At 38.2% G+C, this 24,149-nt stretch overlaps 1 protein-coding gene across 1 annotated transcript in view; it reads right to left on the minus strand.

The window, feature by feature from the left end:
- Positions 1–4,414: 4,414 nt before the first annotated feature.
- asic4a (acid-sensing (proton-gated) ion channel family member 4a) overlaps positions 4,415–24,149 on the minus strand; it is a 121,678-nt gene continuing 101,943 nt past the window's right edge. Inside the window, exons 2-10 of the mRNA XM_055215073.2 lie at positions 19,180–19,324; positions 18,810–18,937; positions 17,610–17,763; positions 15,362–15,415; positions 14,120–14,273; positions 10,433–10,524; positions 9,815–9,894; positions 9,465–9,584; positions 4,415–6,759 (exon numbers count right to left, since the gene is read on the minus strand). Of these exons, the coding sequence (XP_055071048.2) occupies positions 6,643–6,759; positions 9,465–9,584; positions 9,815–9,894; positions 10,433–10,524; positions 14,120–14,273; positions 15,362–15,415; positions 17,610–17,763; positions 18,810–18,937; positions 19,180–19,324 (1,044 nt within the window). The 3' untranslated portion in view covers positions 4,415–6,642. The remainder of the gene's footprint in view (positions 6,760–9,464; positions 9,585–9,814; positions 9,895–10,432; positions 10,525–14,119; positions 14,274–15,361; positions 15,416–17,609; positions 17,764–18,809; positions 18,938–19,179; positions 19,325–24,149) is intronic.

Raw genomic sequence — 24,149 nt, forward strand, 5'->3', positions numbered from 1 at the left:
TATTCATGTTGTGTTAAGAGATTTTAATTTAAATTAGTCATAAATATAATGCAGTACACTGACGGGATGGTGTTATTCAATATCACAATGCTGGAGATGAAAAAGTGCTGTGAAATAGGTTTTAAAACTTGATGTTTTGTATCTTTATAAAAATAATACATGCACATTATAAGATTGAATGCACAGAGTGTCACAGATTGAAGCAGCTACTGGCCTTTAGGGGTCAGCAAAGGATCATGGGATTTTGCCTGCTCTCCGATGTATGCTTTCACAGTACTGTTCTTTAACCTCACCTTTGATATTTTCTTTATGAATATTCTCTATAAATTTACTGTATTTTGTTCTGATATTATTGTACAAAATGTTTAATAAAGACTTTGTATGTTATATATCAGATAAATGTGTAGCCGCCTTTTTTTCTATTTTTTACTTCCCAGTTGAGATCCTCTCCTGGATGGCCACCGTTTTGCAAAATTTGGCTCCAACTTTAATGAAATACTAACTGACCCAAGGTGCTTAAGGTTACTTATCATTTTTTGATGGGTTTGTAAGGGCAGGGTTAGAGGGAAACCTCCCAGAAGCGGATTTGAATAGAGCTGTATATTGCATTTGCATTGGCATTTATTTTTGGGTCAATGTTGCATGAATCAAAGGCTAGCCAATAAGATCTAGATTAAACGTCAGTCTTAATGAGAAGCTGTAAATTTTGTGGCATTTCATGGGCATGGTTTATTGGTTGTTCACCTCTATTTATATGCCCTCTCTTTTAAAGCTCTTAACCACACATGCTGGATTTGGGCATAAAGTGAGCCCACATAAGTACCAGTCAGCCAAAGTCAGCAGTATCTAATTATACAGGAGTCATTTAATACTGATACATTTGTATGGCATCTAAATGTCTTCTCAGCAGATCACTCTATCATTTTTTATACAGCTTCAATCGTTTTAATTTCAAGCAAGTACTGCACAGTAGTTGTGATATATCACTATTAGTGGGAAACCGGCAGACTTACTGTACTGTACAAGATTCACACAGTAGACCTTCTGACTTAATTATGAACAGTTGTGACATATAAAATGTACCTTTTTTGGGTGGTTTCCCGGACAGGGTTTATTCTAGTCCCAGACTAAATGCATGTTTGAGATGCCTTAATTTAAAAACATCTTGCAATGACATAACGTATATCAGTGCCATTGTTTTGTCCCAAGATGCACACCAGTATTGTTTTTGTAAGGTTTGTTTGTAAAAACTACTGAAATGTCCTTATATAACTAAGGCCTAGTTCTGAATTAATCTAAAACCTTGTCTGGGAAATCGCACCATATGATGCTGTATATTTCAGATTTCAATGGATAGTTTACCCAAAAATAAAATTCTATCATGATTTACTCACCTTCAACTATAAATGTATTTGTTCTGCTGAACAAAAATGAAGGTATTTGTAAGCAAGCAAGAAAATAGGAGCGCCATTGACTTTCATAGTTGAACAAAATACTATAAAAATTAATGGTGCTTAAAAATGGTTTGGTTACAAACATTGCTCAAAATATCTTCCTTTGTGTTTACAGGTTTTAACTTGAGAATGAGTGATAACAGAATTATACATTTTTGGGTGAACTATAGCTTTAACATTTGTTAGAAACGCATATTTGTTCATAGCAATGTCATTGCAATGTATTTCTGCATGTAACAGGCAAGTCAGTGTTATATTCTGCAATACTCGAATTTATACATGTGCTTATCAAGTTTATACACAGCTTGTCTCAAAGTCGTGCCACAAGGCCGTGTTGGCAATGCCTCTGGGCAGTTATTTCAGTAATGCAAGATTAAATTCCTCTTAAATCCTTTGCTAAAATCAACATATTTACGACTAAGAATTAAACCTCACATCAACTGTACTGTAACTTTTGTTTCATAAGCTCAAATTGCACTACAACACCTTTTTGATGTTGTTTCATCTACTTCTCTGTAAAAAATTATTTGCTGCCTTGCTGGGTACCCACCAAAAGGTAACCAGAGCTGATTTTGGGCCGATTTCCCCCTTCTGACAATCCTAGCTGTGTCCCGATTATCTTGATAGTTCTACGGATTATTTTATCTGATTTTTCCATGGTGTGATGTGTGTAAAGAGTGTCCAAATCTGATCGGAAGAACATCGGAGCCGCCCGATTGTGAATCGTAATTTTTAAACATGTTTAATATTTACGATCAGAAATCTAGATGTGGGGGGGGGAACCCTGAGGACAAATGCGTGCACACTCTTGAGATTATTTGTGAAATGAAACAATATCCAATAAGAAAGCGAGATGATGGAAGACGGAAGCAGTCGTGGTGCTGCACAAAGTGAAGTTGATGCAAAGTGAACCATGTTCCCGCTGTCTCCACGACTTCACCCAAACCCTTTTCCTTTTTCCCTTGAATTTCCTGTAAAAACATTACAAACACTATCATTGAAATTTCTTCCTGCATATCTTCGGCCATGCTTATTCTGAAGTCTCGCGAGGTTATGAGAGATTTTCTGTGTTCACAGTCGAGACTCTGGTTGAAAATCTGTGAGTGTGTGGTGTGCTGTTTTTGACACATCATGGCACACCACACACAATAGGAGCAAAACTGTCAAATCTAGGATTTTTATCCTCATGTTTGTGGTCTATGACATTTTGAAAATCTTATAAGATGTAAAAAAAATATTTTGGTGTGTACCCAGCATTAAATGTTTAAGTTAAATCAACTCAGATTTACAAGTCATTTAAAAATACTATTATTTATCTTGACTAGAGATGACTCATAAAACATTCAACTAATTTTTTTGTAACTCATCCGTTTAAATTATATTAAGCCTTAAAGTTCTGCATAATGGGTGTGGCCACTTGAGTGACTGGTGAACTGCCCCTGCTGTCACTAGAATCGAGCTTGGCGGTCATATTTAGCGTTGTATTGTCCCCTATTCATAGCAAAAGCAGTGCTTAATCTTGTTATAACCAATATCTTTGCTTGTCTTCAACCTGTAAGGTTCTTTTTAGATGTCTTATAGGCACTCACTGAGGAATCAAATACACGGTGTGAGCGTGCTTTTCTCATTACCATGAAATGAACAGAGGCAATGCAATTCATTTATCAAGGTTTTATTATTGGACTTCAGTACGTACCATCGTTACATTTATAAAATGTGTTCTAACGGAAACCACGGTCATAACAGCAGACCTTTGTACAAACTGTATTATGTGTTCTGTGTAGACTTGTGCACAGTCCATTAGGCTCTGGAGTGTAATGGGTAATTAGCCTGATTAGTCCTGATGCCTTTAATCGTGTGGAAATCTCAACAGTCTGTTTACACTATACGCTGCTTCCGTGCTTCATTTTACGGCCCCCTCTTGGAGCTAAATGGTGGTCCGGCTGCCAAAAACGGGTGGAAATGAAAAGCACATCAAAGCGTAACAATTTTTAAAAATACACACAAAGCTGAACATTGCTTTGGATTGAACTGGAATTTGAATCTTAAACAATACCAGGATGTGAAGGAATATTAATTGATATAACTCAACCGGGAATTAAAATTATTGTAGAAGCATTGTGGATTTAGTTGGACAGTGTAATTAGTCACCACCATGTCATCCAAAATGTTGATGTCCCTCCTTGTTCAGTCGAGAAGAAACCATGTCCTCCGAGGAAAACATTCGAGGATTTTTCTCATTTTAATGGACTTTAATGGACCCCAACACGCAACAGCTCTAATGCAATCCAAAATTTCAGCTTCAAAGGACTCTAAACGATCCCAAACAAGGCATAAGGGTCTTAACGATTGTCATTTTTGACAAGAAAAATAAAATGCACTTTTAAACCACAACTTCTCTTCTTCCTCCAGTCCTGTGACGCGCCACCGAGACCCCACGCAATACGTCATCACGTCAAGAGGTCACGGATGACGTATGCGAAACTCCGCCCCAGTGTTTACAAGTGTGGAGAAGAGGACCATTTCGACGTTGTTGTATGTGAAATGATACTAATTAATGTCTTTGTGTCAGTTTATTATTTAAAATGGTCCACAAATGTGCGTTTCATATATATAACACGTGACCTTTCCACAGCATTACGCAAATACGTGAGGTCTCGATGGCATGTCACAGGACGAGAAGTTATGGTTTAAAAGTGCACACCTTCAATCTTTCTTGTCAAAAATGACAATCGTTTCGCTAGATAAGACCCTTCTGCCTCGTTTGGGATCGTTTAGAGTCATTTGAATCTGCAATTTTAAACTGCATTAAAACTGTTACGTGTTAATGTCTATTAAAGTCCATTAAAATGAGAAAAATCCTGGAACGCCCTCCTCAAAAAACACAACTTCCTCTCGACTGAACAAAAAAGACATCAACATTCTGGATGACATGGTGAGTAAATTATCTGGATTTTTTTTTTAAGAAAATGGACTAATCCTTTAAAGACAAGTATCTGCATTCACCATTCGATGCAGGTCTGCCCACTAAATCGCGCAAAATGACTGTCATGTACTTTGTTGAAAACAGTGTTTCCAGAAAGCACAAATATAGTCCTTTTTAAAGGACCTGCGAGTTGTGCAGACGCAATTGCATTTCAACATTCGGAGGAATCCCTTCTGCACATGTAAGATAGGCCACAAGTGCAGAAATATACGACTGTACTGCATGAGGTTGATAGATAATGCCAAATCAAATCGGAGTGATTTGTTCCACTGCAGTTCTTTGACATGCACTGGTATGTCAGCTATTTTGCATTCACCGCTGAGAGCAGAGTTATTTATGACAGTAAACTGTATTATTATGCATAACCGACTCAGGGTACCATCAGACTCTGACTGGGAGCCTTTAAAAATGTCACTGTGATGCAATTTTATGAATGTTAAAAGCCTGTATTAGCCATGATTACTTTGTGACTATGAGCGCATGGTTTTGATATCCAAAAATGAGATACATACAGTACATTTTGCAGGAATGCATGAAAATTATTATACAGAGTCTTTCTTGCTGATTGTATCTACTAAAAAAGTATACGTATCTGTTTCACTAAGACTTATAATACTATAGTGCCACATTTAAATAATTTGGGAGAAGAAATGAAAAGAGGGTCTATATAGCAAAATGTATATAACACATTTACCAATAAAGAAATTGACATAGTATAACTGATTTTTGTTTTTAAATCTTACACATATTATAATAAATTAGAAATATGAATCAGACATACATACTATTAATGCACTTCAAATGTCTGATTACGAAATAAAATTTGTTCGTTGACACCACTGCCAATTCACCTCGTAAGCATTGCTTATGGATCGAAGTTGCTATGTCTGGAAATACTTTTTTAAACATTTTTGTGCAACCATAACTATTTGGAATGGTTGCCAAGACCGTGCATGGAAATTCTGGAGGTGCTACACAGTTCACTCATGGCAATATAAAAAATATATTTTAAATTAACCACAAATGCATTACTGACATTAGTTGTTATACCTGCAGCACATGGAAAAAGCGAAATATTTCAGCGCTTGCTTATTTTCATACACAAAAAAAATGTAGGCTTCTCATTGAAATGCTTCTCACATCTGGCTTTTTATCAGAGATACCGCTGTACCTTTGACAACTAATACAGAGGAAAAACAAAACTCAATGACTAACTTTCAAACATCTAGCGATAACTCATAGTTCGAAAGTGTGCTGAGCAAACACTGTTTATCATTCTCGCTGGGGCTGTTCAACTCGGTCTCATTTATAAGATAAACTAGGAACATGAGGTCAGTTTTATTAAACATATTTGGGAGGTCTGGGAAAGTGAATCCATCAGCTGTTGGATGGTTGAAATAAACATTGTCCACATGGTTACCACCATGTCATCTGGGTTTTACTGTACACATTCTGCTCTCCAAAGAGAAGTAACCTTACAAAAAGATTATGTTATTGTTGCTAATGACACCCATTACCACTCACAAGTATCTCTATAAATAACATTACAAAATTAGTGGACTATTCAATATACTTTAAGTTAAATAAATCATAAATCATTTGAGATAAAGAAAACATTTACCAGACATACCCAATTGGATACATTTGAGTTTTTCTGACACTCACTATTCTACACCTTTCTCATGATTTACTTTATGAGAAAAAAGCATTTGGATTCTAAGGGTTGATAGCCATGATTCAAATACATCATTTACATTTGTAGATTAATTATATTTCACAAGATGAGAATTCACTGAAGAAAACTCTTAACAGCTGACAAAATATAAAAAATGTAATGTTTTAAACAGTATCTGAAGAATAAATAAAGTGGATCTATGTCATGCAGCCTTGATATTATAGAGGACCAATACCAAAGTATTCAATGTAGAAATCTAAGATTTGTCAGTGATGTCACTTCCGGTGAGAGGAGGGGTAGAGAAGGGGGTGTCAGACAGGTCTCCCGCCGGAACGCAGTGTGTTGTCCGATCCGTGCCTGCGTTCGGTTAGAAGCAAGGGTTTCAAGTTCGACTTTGGCTGTAGCTTTAACTGGTGACAGTAAAAGAGATCAGCGCTGAGGTCTGAGGGTCTATCACTGAGCCCAAACTCAGTACACAGAGACTCTTTCTGTGGTTGTCAACAGCACTAGAGCTGCCGGGCAGGTTCCTAGCAGGCAAAGTCTTCAAACACTCTGCGATGGGTACGATGTTGATGATGATGATTTGGGAGGACGGTGTTCGCGTAAGCACCCTCCGAGTGACTCCGACTCATCTCGCCAGAGTCCTGACAGGAACAACGAGAGTTAGATGGTTTCTACATAGATTTATTTTTTAAACTCTCACATCTTACACACGGCTCTATTCTGAAAAAAAAATGCCTTGAAGGAATGTGACAGAATGTGACTCACTGTGATAATGCATAAATAATGCATATGGCGAATTTGCAATGGTTGGTTGCAGATAAACTCCCCAAACTACAGTATGGTTAAAACCAGAGGCAGACACTACTTAAGTATTTTTACTTTTTACATGAAAGTACATTTTCAAGTATTAGTATTTTATCAGTGTTTTTCTTTGGAAAACCATATCCATAATTTTTTACTCCACTTCATTTCATATTTTCAAGTTTTTGGTTTATATTTAATGTTTAAGTACATTAAACATCTATTTTTTTTTCAAGAAAAGTAAAAGTAATTTTTTTTTTATGTAATAAGGAAATTAAATCAATTTTAATATGCAAAATTAAAGAAATACACAGTATGATTCTATGCTTTAGAACAGTGGTTCTCAAACTTTTTTTTGCGTGCGGCCCCCCTTGTGTACGGTGCATTCCTTTGTGCCCCCCCCAAAGAAAATGTATGACAAAAAAACTGTTCTAAAATTGTACATTTTAATTAAACAAAACATATTAAGTTATACAAAGTAGTGCTGTTGGTTTGTAAGTAAAGTACATTTTTCCCAAGACAAACACTCTGATAAAACACAGATGCTTGGAAAATGTAACTAAAATACTCAAGTAGTGTCCGCCTCTGGTTATAACTGAACCTCTGGTATGCGGTGTTGCTTATTGCTTGCATTACATGATGCAACAGCAAAATAATTATGATCACCAATTGGTAAATGAATAAAAATCATAAAAAATAATTCTGTATACTGTTAAATAAAACTGTAAGCTAATGTTCTTCAGTCACAGCCAGTGAATTAGACCACACCCATGCTTTCAACAACATAAACCCCTGCCTACTAAAGACCCCACCTATAGACGTTTCAGCAGTAACAACCTAAACAAACAGCTTTCGTGGAACAAACGTAACTTCCGTAACTTAATGTATGCAATGTTAACTACATACTGGCTGTAATCCATGATCATCGTCTTCCCTTTTGACAAGGAAACCAAAACATTTGTTATTTTCAGCTAGGTATTGATTCAAGAGTTCACTTTAGCCACTAGCCAAACCATTAAAGGCGGAGTCCATGATGTTTGAAAGCCAATGTTGATATTTGAAATCACCTAAACAAACACGCCCCTACCCCAATAGAATCTGGACCTTCTGTTGATAGACCCGCCCCACACATACGCAAACCGGCATTTGATTTGATTTGATTGGCTATAAGTGTGTTTTGGTAGTCGGCCCGTCTCCTTTTCCAACGCGTTTTTCAAACATCGTGGACTCCGCCTTTAAACAAACAGCAGGGGCCTCATTTATAAAGCATGCATACGCACAGATTTGATCGTAAAGTGTGTGTACGCAAAAATACACGGCAAAGTCCATATTTATAAAAACTGTGGAAAAGTGCTTAGCGCCACATCAGGGTCTGAGCAGACGTACGCACTTTTGCTTGTCTGATTGCTGCAGGTTTTTGGCAATATACTATAAGCCTGCTGCTCGAAATTGGGTTTAAACATTGACAAGCACACTTTTATATGTCTATGACATAAATTAGGCATGGTTTAAAGGCGGAGGTCTGAAACTGCTCAGCTGCCCACAAGTTCAAGATCATTTGCGATTTATAAATTTCACATCTGAAAGAAAAGGGTATGCACATTTTCTGTGCGTAAGTTCGGTTTATGAATCATACAGATGCATTTTTGATAAATGATCGTAACATCAAATGTAGGGTGGTTTCTACGAAGCATTTTATAAATGAGGCCCCAGAAGTTAAGTTGTATCAAGATGCGTAACCGTGACAACGCACATGCGTTAGATGAAACCGTCTATACCATAATCATTGAATATTCTTAAAAACTATTTTGGGTCACTTGGTATAAATAAATGAAAAAATTTCTTAAGAATAAAGCATAGTCATGAACAATTCCCCATAAATTAAACTCCAGATCTGAATTTGGGGATACCAGTGGCGCCAGTGACTTCTTCTTTCGAGTTCGTCACAACATGTATGTAGCCCGTAACCATCTGTGTGGTTCATAATTTCAAAATGTGTGTTCTGCGCGTCGAGAGATCCTATGTGTCAAAGTGTCTTGTCAAAATAAGTCCCTTCTGCAGACGCGTCTAAAGGGTTTATGATAAAAGAGACGCTTGCATTTGCCAGATACTCCCATAATCTCATGCATAATCAAAGTTTACTGTTAAGGGAGTGTCTTGTGTGTATTTTGTGAACGTTAGCGTCTCTTTTATCATAAACGGTTTTGACGCGTGTGTAGCAGGCACTTATTTTGACAAAACACATAATGCACATGGTTCACATGACATATCAAACACATATTTTGAAAACACGAGCAACACACATGACCCTCCGAACACTTATTTTGAATTTGTGCCCCTCGGATGAGTAGTCACGAGCTGCCACTGGCATATACTTTTTCCAAAATTGACATTTTTATCAGTGTATTTATGTTGGGATTTGAACCCACAACCTTGATGTTGCTAATGGAATGCTCTACCAATTAAGCTACTCTTTTTTATTTCTATTCACATATTTGATTTGTGCTGCATGCTGTCACTGTTGTTAGATGAACATGTTGCTCACCTTAGCTTTCATTTCCTCAAGATTTACTGTGGCGACCGTGCTGGCCTGTTGCTGCGGTTGGGTGTGTTTCTTGTCTTCTTGCTGTGGTCTGAGTAAACGCTTCAGCCTGTGTTTGATCACCTAAGAAAGCAAGCAGAGGAAAAGGGCAGAAGGACAAATGAGGGGTATAAAGTGAGTTTTGCAGTCTCAGCTCTTTTGTGGCTCAGCTCACTGTATCTGCTCTTATCCAGAAATACTCTTTACAATGAAGAAAGAGAATAAAGAGCCTGCCTGGGCTTCCTGCACAACTATTGGGCGAAAAATAAATACACACAGGATAGATGCAGGAGGTCACAACAATACACGGTTACCTCGTATACGTAGTCAAGAATCTCCAATATGGTGAGAATACTGGCCCCTATAAAAAGACCCATCTGTCCACCAATGTCACCTGAAAACAAACAAGACAAAGCAGTTAACAACTGTTCATCCATTCTCAAAGTTCTTCTCTACACTGTAAAAAAAATCCGTAGAAATTGCAGCTGAGTTGCCGGTAATTTACCGTAGATTTAAATTTATGTTATTTACTGGCAACATTTTGTTCAAAGTTAAATGAACATTAAACATTTACAAGTCTTTGTCTTTACAGAGTAAAACTAAAAAACAGCATCGAGCAAAACATTCTGGGAAACAAAACGAAAAAGGTTGATGATGATTTCTGGTTCCCAGAATGCTTTGCATGAGGCTGTTATTGTATGGTTTTATTCTGTAAAGATAAGGACTTGTTAATATTTAAAAAATTTTTGGCTTTGAACAAACTCTTGCCGGTAAATAACGTAGATGTGGATCTGCGGTGGATTGCCGGCAACCCAGCTGCAATAACATTGAATTTTTTACGGACTTTTTTTACAGTGTAGGATAGGGATGAAAAGTATTTTTTAATACAGAAAGACTATTTTATTTATATAATTAATTACCAGATGACTCACCTAATAATCCTGCAACGTCGTATGCTTTTTTCTGTTCTATTGTTTCATAGTTTAGAGCTTCAAAGAATATGTCCAAAACAAGAAAGTTGTCTCTAAAATTAAACAATAAAATTAAGTTAATCAGAATAATTAAATATGTTTGTGGATTATACATTGATTTTAAATCTAATTTAACCTAAAACAAAATCTTCCATTAACTCACATACACTGTCAAAAAATGTAAAAAAAATTAAAATGTTCCCAGGCTGTCACTTGGGCAGTACCCTTTAAAAAGCTCATAAACTCTACATATTAATTTAGAGATGGTTTCATCGGACGCATGGGCAGGGCCGGCGCCACGAGGGGGCGTGAGGGGGCGTCGCCCCCGCACCGGCACTATCTCGCCCCCTCCACCATTAATGTTGAATGGGATTTTATTTTAATGATAATATTTTATTTAAAAATCACATTTGCCTTGTGTATTGTCTTTCTAAAGTGAATTTTATAGTCTAATTATTTAACAAAACCAAAAAATCAAGTGTGCATGTATTCTACCGTGACATTAATAAACACACGCCCACTCCATGGCTTGTTACACTTCAGGCGGCGCCGCTGGAGCTGTGAGGCGATGATGACGTCAAAGCGCCGCGAAAGCGAGACGAAATTACACTTTGCATGATTTCTCGAATCGTTCTCGCGGTACTTTGACGTCATCCGACTGTCGGTTCTTGCGGCGCCGCATGGAGTTGAACAAGCCTTTTGTGTTGACGGCTTGACGCACGTCGACAATGAGCCCGCATTCTCAGTCTCAGCGGGAAATCAAGATGTCGAAGTGCGAAAGTATATCAAAAGTTACAGAAAGGAGTGGGAGAGTGACCCGGGCCTGCCCTGTAGCAATGGATATATGGAAAATAGGACTGCAAATTCTGCAAACCGGACTCCGGATTATCACACATCAATTAATGCCGTGGCATGGATTATTATCGGAGCATTTCAGGTGCACAGAACCAAATGTTCGGCTGTCATGTCAATTCTGGCACAATGAACTTCAGCCAGACTGTACATAGTTTTGAAAAGTTCAGATGTTTATGTTGTTCAGCATCCTTGCAAGTTAAAGTACAACCAACACAGCCTATTATTGTTCTGCATTTAACGTTAAAGGTAAGCATACGATATCTCTCTCACACACACACCTGTTTATCAGAAGTAAAATACATGTATTATTATTAATATTAATAGATAAAAACAATGAATTTATAACTAACGAATAGGTATTTGAATTAGCCTATCCTATCCTAAAGCATAGCTAAATGTGTAAACGAGTTGTCATTTTGCTATTGTGGTTCTCTATCTGCTGGTGTTTAATCGCTAGCTTATGGTGCATTACTTGTGGCAGTTAAAATAACTACGTTAAATGATCAAATTGAACCAAAATTTTAATAAAATGTTGCATTTGGACCGTTTTTGCGCTAGAAATCATTTGCAAACACTGTCCCCCACCATTACGTAAAAATTATTTGCACTACGGAAAGCAAACACGAAGTACGAACATTTCATAATTTCAGGGTTTTATATTACATTAACTAATTTCACAATGGACAGTCGAAATGGATTAAAAAGAACTACCTCTGGGTCTGAACTTCAAATGAGCAGTGTTGAGCTGTTAAGTAACGTTAGGTATGCTTTTTTGTTGTTGTATATAGTAAAAGTGTTCATATCATGTACATTGCTCACTATAGCTGTAGTTTTTGTGGTTGTATTACAAAGATGTTTGTTTATAACACGTTAAAGCTTAAGGGACGTACCAAAGCTATATGTATTTTCTAGCTTGGGGAATTAAATGCATTTTGTGTGATCGCCCCCTCTGGTATTTAAGACGCCCCCTCATCAGCGCTCGGCTGGCGCCGGCACTGCGCATGGGCGTTGCCGTGGTTATGCGCCTGGTCCAAAGTTAACTTCAAGCCTGTGCTTGTTTATTGGTCTGGCTAGTAACTAAGCTGACCTCTGGAACAAATACATTTTGAAAAAAAAATTAAAAGGTTTAGGTTTTCAATAGACGAGAAGAGGCAGTGGGCATGAATCACATAGAGACCTGGATTTGGCAGCCAGGCAAGAATGTAAAGATCTGTAGCTAACACTGTATTAAATTATTTATGTTGTTGCTGCTGAATAGTTTATATATTTGGTACCAATATGTACCTTTAAGGGATTAATATGTACCTTTGAAGTACTAATTTGCATTATTTAGGTGCAAATGTGTACTTTTTGAAAGGGTACCGCCCAGTGACAGCTAGAGATGGAAATTTGAATATTCTCAAATGATACTGGAATAACATCAGCCATCCATGCCAGCCTCATTGTACTGTACACTCTTAAAAATAAAGTTTTTTTCTTCACAGTGATGGCACTAAAGTATCTAAAAAGAGAAAGTAAGAATCTACTAAAAAGTAAAAAGTTCTTAAAAGACCATTTGTTTTCTTGCATTCTTGTAGTCTGCTGAATCTTTCTTAAAGGGGACCTTTCACTCAAGACTTATTTTAGCATGTTAAAATTGCCACTTTGGTGTGAGCAAAATGTGCCGTTTTTGTGTGTCCTTAAAAATGCAAATGAGCTGATCTCTGCACTAAATTTGAGTGTCGTGGTATTGCAGTTTAAGGGGCGGTATTATCCCCTTCTGACATCACAAGGGGAACCAAATGTCAATTACTTTTTTTCACATGCTTGCAGAAAAAGGTTTACCAAAACTAAGTTACTGGGTTAATCTTTTTCACATTTTCTAGGTTGATAGAAGCACTGGGGACCCAATTATAGCACTTAAACATGGAAAAAAAATCTGATTTTCATGATATGGCCCCTTTAAATATTGTGGGTTCTGGATGAAAAGGTTCTTTATGGAACCATACAGCCGAACAATACCTTTATTTTTAAGAGTTTTAAGCTGTCATTGAAGTGTTCATATGTTTATTTACATTTTGTAGTTTACATGTAGTGTGTCTTAATATGTCGTTTTGACCCTATCAAATAAATTATATTTTTCAGAACAGAATTTAAAAAATAAAGGGGCTTAAAGGTGCAGTGTGTAATTTTTAGAAGGATCTCTTGACAGAAATGCAAAATAATATACAAAACTATTTTATCAGGGGTGTATAATGACCTTTCTTAATGAACCGTTATTATCTTAGAATGAGACGTTTTTATCTACATACACCGAGGGTCCCCTCACATGGAAGTCGCCATTTTGTGCCGCCATGTTTCTACAGAAGCCCTTAATGGACAAAGTGTTTTTACTAAGTTGTCTACGACGATGGCATGTTTGTCGGGTGGCGGCTATCATAGCTTCTCTGTGTGTTTCAAAAGTGAGGGGTGAGCAGTGGACCGAGCCGTTGGTTGCAATTCCTCACCACCAGATGCCGCTAAAATTTACACACTGCACCTTTAAAAGGTTCTTTACAGCTTACCATAGAAGAACCATTTTTGGATCCTCAAAGAACCAGTCAAAGGTTCTTAGAAGAACCAATTCTTTCATGCCTTTTTATACTCTAAAGAACCTTTTATCACTACAAGGAAACTTTAATGAAACAGAAAGACGATAGAGGTTCAGTAAAAGTTGTTTATGGAACCATACCGACAAAAATTGGTCTCCTTTGGCATTGTGAAGCACCTTCATTTTTAAGAGTGTGTATATGTCAAGTGGAAAGGCTTACAGACCTGATATACTCTTCTGACTTGTCGTATTTCCTGGATAGGTAGCGGGCAGAGCCTTTACTGGGGATTTTGACCATGGAAAGCTCTTTTCCATAACGTGTAAGGTTACATGGAGTTTCACAGGAGCAAGTGTCACCTGAACTTTTCTGTAACAGCGCTGTAACACAGAGACAGAGGACACAAAAGATCAGATTACAGCAGAAGATTCAGACGAACAATGTGTGTGTGTGTGTGTGAGAGAGAGAGAGAGAGAGAGAAAGAGAGAGATCAGGTGCTCTGGCCCACACCTGCACACATATTCCTCATTCATCAAACTAATGTGGAGAGATAACATCAACGCTAAACAATCATTCATAAGACGCTTGAAACACACTCGGCGTGTTGTTCAGATTTAATTTAGTTTCTGAAGGGCATCCAGAAAAGAGCACACACACACACACACACACAAATATGCTGAGAGGAAAGACGCAAATTGCATTAAACATTTAGCTGGCGTTCCCTTCTTTTGGATAAATATGTTTACTCTTACCAATCAGTTTAACCACTTTTAGTATTAAATAAATGTCAACTTGTGAATGAACGTGTTTATTTTTGTATGCATGAATATGTTTGGTAGATTTGGGTGAAAAAGACTCATTCCACCATGAAATGGAATTAAATCACTAATGTTACCAATAAAGATGAAGAATTTGGTTATTTTATTTGAATAGGCCAATACAATGTAAGTACTGTATAAAGCCTTCTGTAAAGATACATCTAGATTTAGTTCAACTACCCGTTAAATGGGGTCAGGACTGGGGAGATAATTACATTTCTGCCTTATTAGATAAGGACTATAATATTTGTAACAATACATCTCTCATCATCAACTTTTCATGAGCCGCTCCATTTACGAGAATCATAAAATCAGTGAAACAAGACACCTTCAGCATGTGATAACGCTGTGAGGATATCAGTGGCTAATGCACCGCGGGGATCTCCGACTTAATGCTGTTCCGTAAAGGATGTCAAGGTTCTGTGAATGCGCCGGAGAAAAGACCAGAAACATCATTCTCATTCATGAACTGAGTCTCCAGCTCCCATGAAAGAGAAATAATCACCGGTGTAATTCTGCCTCTCCTACCCAGCCGTCCCCGACACCAAGCACAGAAATGTCTGTTTATCTGGTATTTAATTATTGGTGTCCACTAACTCCAGAGATATTACACTCTGGGGTGTTTGCAAAAATGAAAAATGCTTGCTTACCAAGTGCTTTGTCCACACATTTGATTTTGCTGGGAGTACAGATATCGGCATCTCCTGAGAAACAAAACACATAATGACTCTGATCAATCAAAAGCAAAAAATGATTACTGGCTTTTTACAGCCGGCTGAGATGAAAAGGCTTGAGAGAAAAAGGCAGTGCATTAAAATAACAGCTCAGCTTTGTTATTCATCCCAAAATGATGGAGGGCAGCGTGTGACTGCGGAAGTGATGTTCCATTTTCTTACGCCTTCCTCGCGACCATCACTCTGGATCTAATTGCGCCCAAAACGGACAGATCCAGGCCCTCCCCGAAGACGCATTTAGAATGCCTTTAAAACCCAATTCCCATCAACACAATGCCACATGAGGTCCAACTCGCCATCCGAATCCATCAAAAGAACAACCGGTCTTAAGAAATATGTGTGGGAACTAAGTGAAAATGGCCTTTGAGTAAATGCTTCTGGAACAGCCTCTCTTTTCAATTTGCATTATGGGAGATTGATTTGGAAACATTAAAGGAGAAAGGCAGAGGTGCAGAGCTTCCATTAGAGCCTGACCACCGACGGTCAGACACGCACAGGAAAGCCTTATAACAACTCAGGTGTGGTGAAATTAATTAGAAAAGAGGTTTCTGGGGAAAAGAGAACGTCCCTCAATCCACAAGTTGTTGGTTTTCCAAGAGAGGGCATCAATAGAGAGAATAAAAACTCTGACAGCGTATTTCGGTTTTGCGGGAAATTGGCATGTGCGGGTTCATCATATCTTTCATATCCTTAAAGGGACACTCAACTTTTTTTGAAAATATGTTCATTTTCCAGCTCCCATAGAGTTAAACATTTGATTTTTACCATTTTGGAATCCATGCAGCTGATCTCCGGGTCTGGTGCGACCACTTTTAGCATAGCTTAGCATAATCCATTGAATCTGATTAGACCATTAGCATCGTGCTTTTTCCTATTTAAAACTTTGTTGTGTACTAAGACATGGCTGCAGGAGGTGCAATGATATTACGCAGCAGCCAAAATAGCCCCCGTAGTATCTTTCAATAGCAGGGGACTATTTTCGGGCACTACGTAACATCATTGCACCTCCTGCAGCCATGTTACAGCAGCAAAGTCCTTGATTATTACGCCAGAATGAGAGTATAGTCCGTAGCCATATCTGACTAGAAAATCAAAACCTTAAATTTTCTGTCGGTCTTAGTACAAGATGTAACTACAGAAAAGTCATGTTTAAATAGGAAAAATATCGAAACTCTTTGGTTATTTTTGAGCGCAATGCTAATGGTCTAATCAGATTCAATGGATTGTGCTAAGCTATGCTAAAAGTGGTAGCGCCAGACCCGGAGATCAGCTGAATGGATTCCAAAATGGTAAAAATCAAGTGTTTAACTCTAGGGGAGCTGGAAAATGAACGTATTTTCAAAAAAAGTTGAGTGTCCCTTTAAGTCTGCACAGCTCTCTCACAAAAGCTGGACTTTATTACACTCACAAAATACACGCAAGACACTCCCTTAACAGTAAACTCTGATTACGCATGAGATTATGCGAGTATCTGGCAACCGCGAGCATCTCTTTTATCATAAACCTTTTAGACGCATCTGCAGCAGGTTCTTATCCACGTGATGCGCACAGGATCTTTCGATGCGCAGAACACATATTTTGAAAAAAGGAACCACACACATGATGAGCTACATAGCCTACATGTTGTGACGAACTTTGCATCGAGCGCCCTCGAAAAAAGAAGTCACCGGTCGCCACTGCGCTAGAGCACTCTTTAAGGTCAGGGAGTGAGGTTTACTTACTGTCTGCGTAGCTCTCTCACACTAGCTGGCCTCCATTACATGGCATCCCTACAAACAACCTTTCATAGCACCTTCATTTTTAAGAGTGTAAAGCAAAGGTCATGGGTTTGATCCCCAGAAAATACAAATGATATAGTCAGTGTACTGTAAGTTGCTTTGGAAAAAAGTAATGTAACGCATAAATGTAATTTAACATACGAGGGAGGCCTGTCAAATCATGATTATCTAAATTTGACCTCCAGTCACTTAATGAACAGAGTTCCTCATATTGTGTGACTAGATAGTAAGTTAATTTAGAGACCTGCGGTAAGCTTTCAGCTCCACTGCCTGGAGCAAATTAGATGAAGAAAAGTTTATTCATTTAGTATTTTAGCAATTAGCAGAATACATTAGCGCACTGATTAGGTTGAGTTTGGGAAATGAATGCAGCGGTGTTGAGTTACCCGGCATGTGCACCATCCTGCACTTGCACTCACGCAGAACCTCAAGAGTCTCGCAGCGCAGGCGGCAGGCGCTGATACTGTAGGTATCGTAACCTGGAATCATCTGCTCGCTGGTGGAGCGGCAGTTCCCCCAGGGCTGGGGCAGGTAGGTTAACTACAGAGAAAAAGAGAGTAATAATGGAGAGAGGTTGGGGTGGGTAAAGTGAAAGAGAGGCAGAGTTTGTAAGAGATTGAGATACAAAACTAAAGTAAATATGAGAAGGAAAAAAGCATGCTTTTAATTTCAACACAATGCCAAAAAAAAAAACACTGATGTAACAAAAGTGTAGGAAGTGCTTCCTGATATATATGAGAGTTTTTATTACCTCTAATTTTGAAACATTTCATATTTGTCTAAACTGCAGATTTTGCATTGCTTTAATTTAAAGTTGCATTGGTATTAATGCGCATGTCATGCAAATTTTCCGCTTGAGTTGAATATTTTCAACTTGCGCGTAGGCGCATTTGAGGCGAATAGCGCGTGTTTTCACTTGCATCGCGCCGCCCATTTTGCATCATTCTCATCGCCCCATGCGAAGACGCGTCTGATTGCGTCTTTGCATTGACTTTGTATGTAATCTACTTGCACTGTAATCTACTCGTCTGGGTTTTGCTCCACTAGCTAGTGATAGTTAGTTAGGAAGATTTAAGTGGATGCAGACAGTGGATGCCTCGTAAGCAAGGTAACTTTCCAACTGCTTGGCACTTAAAAACCTCTTTATGAGTTTTATGATTGCAAAGGATTTCCACTTATTGTCTCATTTATTGGGATCTATTTTATTTACCATTATTTATTTCTTACTTAAAATAACAAGGAACATCATATTTTCTTATGAAATGTGGTTGAAAATTTTTTCAAAAATTAAAATATTCTGATCAAGAAAATACTTGACAAATTTACACAAACAAGGTAAAAATAATTTGTTAATGCTTTTGCGTTTTTTTTATTAGTATGTTGTATTACAATGATCTGCAGGAATAGAGGAATAGCATTAATCAAATAAAATCGGTAGTTACGTAGTTTATAATTGTAATGGATCTTTAACTATTTATATTTGTTCATTCCTGAGAAAAAGTGAGGAAACATTTTGACTAGATAATTATTCATTTTCTTGGTTTTAAACATTTGAGAACCACCGAAATCTCAGGGATGGGCCATACCCTTTGCTCCTGACAGGAAACAAAAGTCTGAAATCCTGGAGAAACTCCAAAGCCCAGCTGATGGATGTAGGGCGGCTCATCCTGACTGTGGATCTGAACACGTATTCCTGCCTCTAGAGATGTTTCATCTAGACAAAGCAACAGAATATTAACACAACAGGAGTGTAAGGGAGCACAACATAAAATGTGAATGTGAAGATAAACCTCACGTATCCCTCCATCATTACAAATGGGAAAACACAACATTGGAAAAACACTGGAATTGAATTTTATCTAAACAGATACAAAGCAGGCACACTTCTGAACCAGATAATAAGGAGATAATTTGGGATTATGTTGCAACTCATCTCTATGATGCATTATAACTCACTCGTCTCCTTCCAGATGGGCAGATATTCATCCTGTTGGATATCCAGCATAATCTCAAGCCCGTTTCCCATCCCTCCTTGCTTCGTCTTCTTGGAGGTTGTTTTATTCCCATTGAAAGTATAGCATTTTCCATACCTTGTATAAACCTATGGGAAAAGAGCTATCATTAAAACAAACACACCAGAATCTTTGTTTCTCTAAAATTTTATATTTAAAGATCAACTTTTTGATCCATCAAAATTATGGCTTTTAAGACATTACTTTTAGGCTCACACAGGAAAAGGTCCCATTAAAGGAATATTCAATTTTCTTACAAGAAAAATCCAGATAATTTACTCACCACCATGTCATCCAAAATGTTGATGTCTTTCTTGGTTCAGTCGTGAAGAAATTATGTTTTTTGAGGAAAACATTGCAGGATTTTTCTAATTTTAATGGACTTTAATAGAGCCCAACATTTAATACTTAACTCAACACTTTTTTTCAACGGAGTTTCAAAGGACTATAAACGATCCCAAAAGAGGCATAAGTGTCTTATCTTGTTAAACGATTGTCCTTTTTGACAAGAAAAATAAAAAATATCCACTTTTAAATCACATCTTCTCATCTAGATCCGGTCGTGATGCCCCAGCGTGACCCCACGCAATACGTCATGACGTCAAGAGGTCACAGAGGATGAACGCGAAACTCCGCCCCAGTGTTTATAAATGTGTTGAAAGAGGACCGTTCCTACGTTGTTGTATGTCAACTGATACTTATTAATGTCTTTGTGTCAGTTTATTGTTTACAATGGTCCGCAAGTTTGCGTTTTATATATGTAACACGTGACCTCCCTACGTCACTACGCATTTAGGTCACGCTGGACCGGATCTAGACGAGAAGTTGTGGTTTAAAAGTGGATATTTTTGTATTTTTCTTGTCGAAAATGACAATCGTTTCGCTAGATAAGACCCTTATGCCTCGTTTGGGATTGTTTATAGTCCTTTGAAACTCCATTGAAAAAACTGTTAAGTGTTGAGTTAAGTATTAAATGTTGGGCTCTATTAAAGTCCATTAAAATGAGAAAAATCCTGCAATGTTTTCCTCAAAAACATAATTTCTTCTCGACTGAACAAAGAAAGATATCAACATTTTGGATGACATGGTGGTGAGTAAATTATCTGGATTTTTCTTTTAAGAAATTGAATATTCCTTTAAACATCAAGGGGCGGTTTCCCGGACAGGGATTAGATTAGTTTTAGACTAAAATAAATGTAAGAGCTGTCCAAACTGAAAATAACTTGCACTGACATATCTTAAAATACATCAGTGCCATTTGTTTTTCCTTAAAATGCACTCAAGTAGGCTAATGTTTTTAATAAGGGATGTTTGTTAAAACTAGTTATATTTCCTAATTAAACTAAGGTCTAGTCCTGGCTTAAGCTAATCCCTGTCCGGTAAACCACCCCCAAAAGTTTTAAGGCTTCTTTAAATTTTGCTTGTGTAGAAAAGAAATAAAGACATTGTTAAAAAAATACAGTGTATACCCTGAGCATTTGTATTCTGTGGCATTGCAAACAAGGCTTTCTCGTCTCATTCATGTCATATTTATTTGACAAAAGAGTGCAACATTTCGGTCTGTGCTACGTTATCATGAAATATGTTTATTCTTTATACAAGAGGAATATCAGTAGTGCTCATCCACAGAAACATCTGCTTCCACCACAAAATGATCACATCAAAATAATTGCACCACATGGGGATTATTGATAAGAGAAGACACAATCTCAAGCAATAACGTTTCAATTTGGACTTGAAATATGAACTATTCTTCCATAAAACACAACAACTGAAAATATAAAAGGTAGGCCTATCCTATTTATTGTTTATAGTCCTTGTCTCCTTTCAAGTTAAAGTGACTAAAAGACCATTATTCACATCCTCTGTTGCATGACGCAGAGTACTCTGTAATGAAATACTCACAACAAAAACAATTGCGACAAATAAATGTCAGAGGGGGATAGATCAGCAATAACGACAGGTAGATAACACAATAATAACAAGAACTTTAAATGGGTGCCCTGCATCCATGAAAACAGAAAAACAAATCCAATAAATTCAGTCATTGTCAAAAGGTTATGGGTTTTTTACTTTAGTTTTAGGGGCCTATTTTTAATTATCTTTTATTCTGAATGCTTTAATTAACATTGCGGTTTTAGTCGCCATACAGTAAAAACACACAAACTCTAAATACTAACAGTTCAGATTTGGAAACAAAGACATGGGCATCAGAACCATTAAATATAAGACCCCCCACTTTTTAAGACCAATGATATTGGACCCAGGCACTTTTACTGTCTTCATTTCCACGCATAAGCCTGTTCACATGTCAAATCGTTGTCAGTCATATCCATTCCACCTGAGAAATGCCCTTGCCTAATAAATTAAACTCCATTTCACATTTTAGCTACAGACTCGACTTCTACACAGTGGCTTCCTCATAACCATTCCACTTGGCTCATTCAGAATAGAGGTCTTCTCGGGTCCAAAGAAATGTACCCGACCAGAAATTATCCTAATCACTTTTTACCCAAACCCGACGTGCATAAGTCTAAAGAAAGACCTGAACTGAGACAAATATACAAAATTAAGGGGGTCGCACACCGGCCGCGCAGCTCAGCTTCGCTCCGCATCGAGTCTGGGACAACTCGGAGGTATCGTAAACCGAAAGTGCACATCAAATAGCGCGAGCTTTGTCAGATAGCGTCTACTTCAAAATGCAAATTATACGTTAGCAACCAATGTTAATCAGTAATGATTTGGGACAAATATGATGTTATTTAATGTTAAACTATTTGAGTGGCATTACGTGGCGTGACGTGACAGGGATTTGAGGAACTTCCTGAGTCAAAGCTGGCCGGCGCGGACAGGAGCCACTTGGTGGCGCCGGTGTGCGCATACTCATAGAAAACAATGTGTTCGATTTTTTTAGAACGGCACGACGCTGTGCGGCGCTGCGCATCAGGTGTGCGATCCCCTTTAGACCTGACCCAACCGAGTGGCGTTTTTATTACCCAGCTGGACCTGAATGTAAACGGCACAGACATGTGTGCAGTCTGAAACCCCGGTGGCCTCGCAACCAAATTAGTCCACTGCTCTTTTCTTGTTATCTGGCGATGACACCAAGGTATCTGCGTACAGTGTGTATTAAAAATGTAGGTCTGGCTCAACGAAAATTAACCTACCACCAGCCACACGTTGTCGCAAGTTTTCGGGTTGGAAAAGGACTTGATGCACACATAGGAGATAGTTTGGGTCTTCTTGGGTTTGTTCGGCAAAAACACATTAACTCTTTCCCCACCGTTGAGGAGTTATCTCATCAATTAAGAGAAAACGCTTCCCTGCCAATGACGAGAATTTCCGGCTTTCCGCAATACCGCTATTATCCACAAGGTGCAACTTATACAACCCAGAAGTAATGCCTCACATTAAAGAGAGAACTCTGTGTATGTTTTAAAGATCGCTCCGAATCTGATCTGAAGAACATTTTCTGGAAGGCATTAAATGGGAAAAGAGTTAATTTTAAATCACCTGAAAGCCGCTAATAGCCTATTATACCCGACCTGGTCCCAGGCAACCGTGAAACTTTTAGACCTGAACCCACTCGGGTCTCAAGACAGACCTCTGGTTTTCTGATCTAACCTCTTATCAGAGTTTGTGTAAATTAAACTCCATTTCATGTTTTCACGACTGTACTTTCAAGTTCTGTATTTCAGCGATACAACAAGGTAAGGTAAGTCATGCAGGTTCACCATAAGTGATCAACAGCATGACTATAGCAATCCACCAGCTACACCTGCACAAGCACAAAACTAGCATAAACCAGCGTAGACCACCGTATACATGCTGACCTAAGAAGATTTATTTTAGCGTGGTGACAGACATAAAATTGGCTGTTATAAATCAAGCAAATCTCCTGGTGATGAGGAGGGCCTTTGAGAGGTCATACTGTTCATTTAGCAGTGTGTGTGGAGTCTGATCTCAGCTGGCTTTGTGCAGAATCAAAGCACGACTCTCTGTACAATATGGGCGTGCTGTAATTGCCAGCTGCAGCACACCACACAGCTGTAATTACGGTTGGAGACAGACAGTGTTTTCATAAACAGGATGGTGGTCAAACAGGATAAAAGAATGAATAAATGTAAACTTCAATTGATATAATTAGACTGTAAATACACAAGCAGACCAGCACTTGTCATGGCAATTCATAACTGTTAACCAAGTGGATAATTCGCAATAATTTGTACGATCTCGTTCAAGACATTTTAGTACAATGTGCTTTTGGCTTTTGCCACAGTGATGCTGGATTTATGGGTGGAGTTTTATTCTTGCTTTTTTCTTGAAAATCATACATTTCTGTAGCCTGGATGCCAGACGATCTTAGCCCCGCCCACAACATTTTGAGAACGGGAAGATCGGTCTGGGGTTTCTGCGGTGAGGAGCTACTATGCTAGACCCAAAGCTGGTCGAACCAATCAAATTGTCAGGGCGGCTTTATACGATGATGGACAGATGATCAACAGTAACGTAATGAACCACGTCACCAAAGAGCGCGTGTGTTGAATCTGTTTACAACGAAATGGCTGCCGCTGTAGAATTCAGATGTGTGGATTATGACATTGAGTCTGTTCTAAAAGATATCAACAGAGCATTGATTTTAAAAGAGGAACAGAGAAACGCGAGCAAGGCATTTGTTGATGTTTTTGCCGTCCTTCCTACGGGATTCGGCAAAGGTTGGTCGCAACTGAAACTGGAATCAAGGCGATGCAACTCGGCGTGCATGACGAGATGGATATAATTAGCGGTCGTTGCCAGCTTCTTTTCGGAAGCCCGGAATCGTGGTTGCTGAATAAGTGGAAGGACATGCTAGGCTTCAATAATTTTAAGCCTACGTAATGGGTATCGTCGTGGATGAAGTTCACCTAATGGTAA

This window comes from Misgurnus anguillicaudatus, chromosome 17, assembly GCF_027580225.2.
Source record: "Misgurnus anguillicaudatus chromosome 17, ASM2758022v2, whole genome shotgun sequence".
Classification (NCBI taxonomy): domain Eukaryota; kingdom Metazoa; phylum Chordata; class Actinopteri; order Cypriniformes; family Cobitidae; genus Misgurnus; species Misgurnus anguillicaudatus.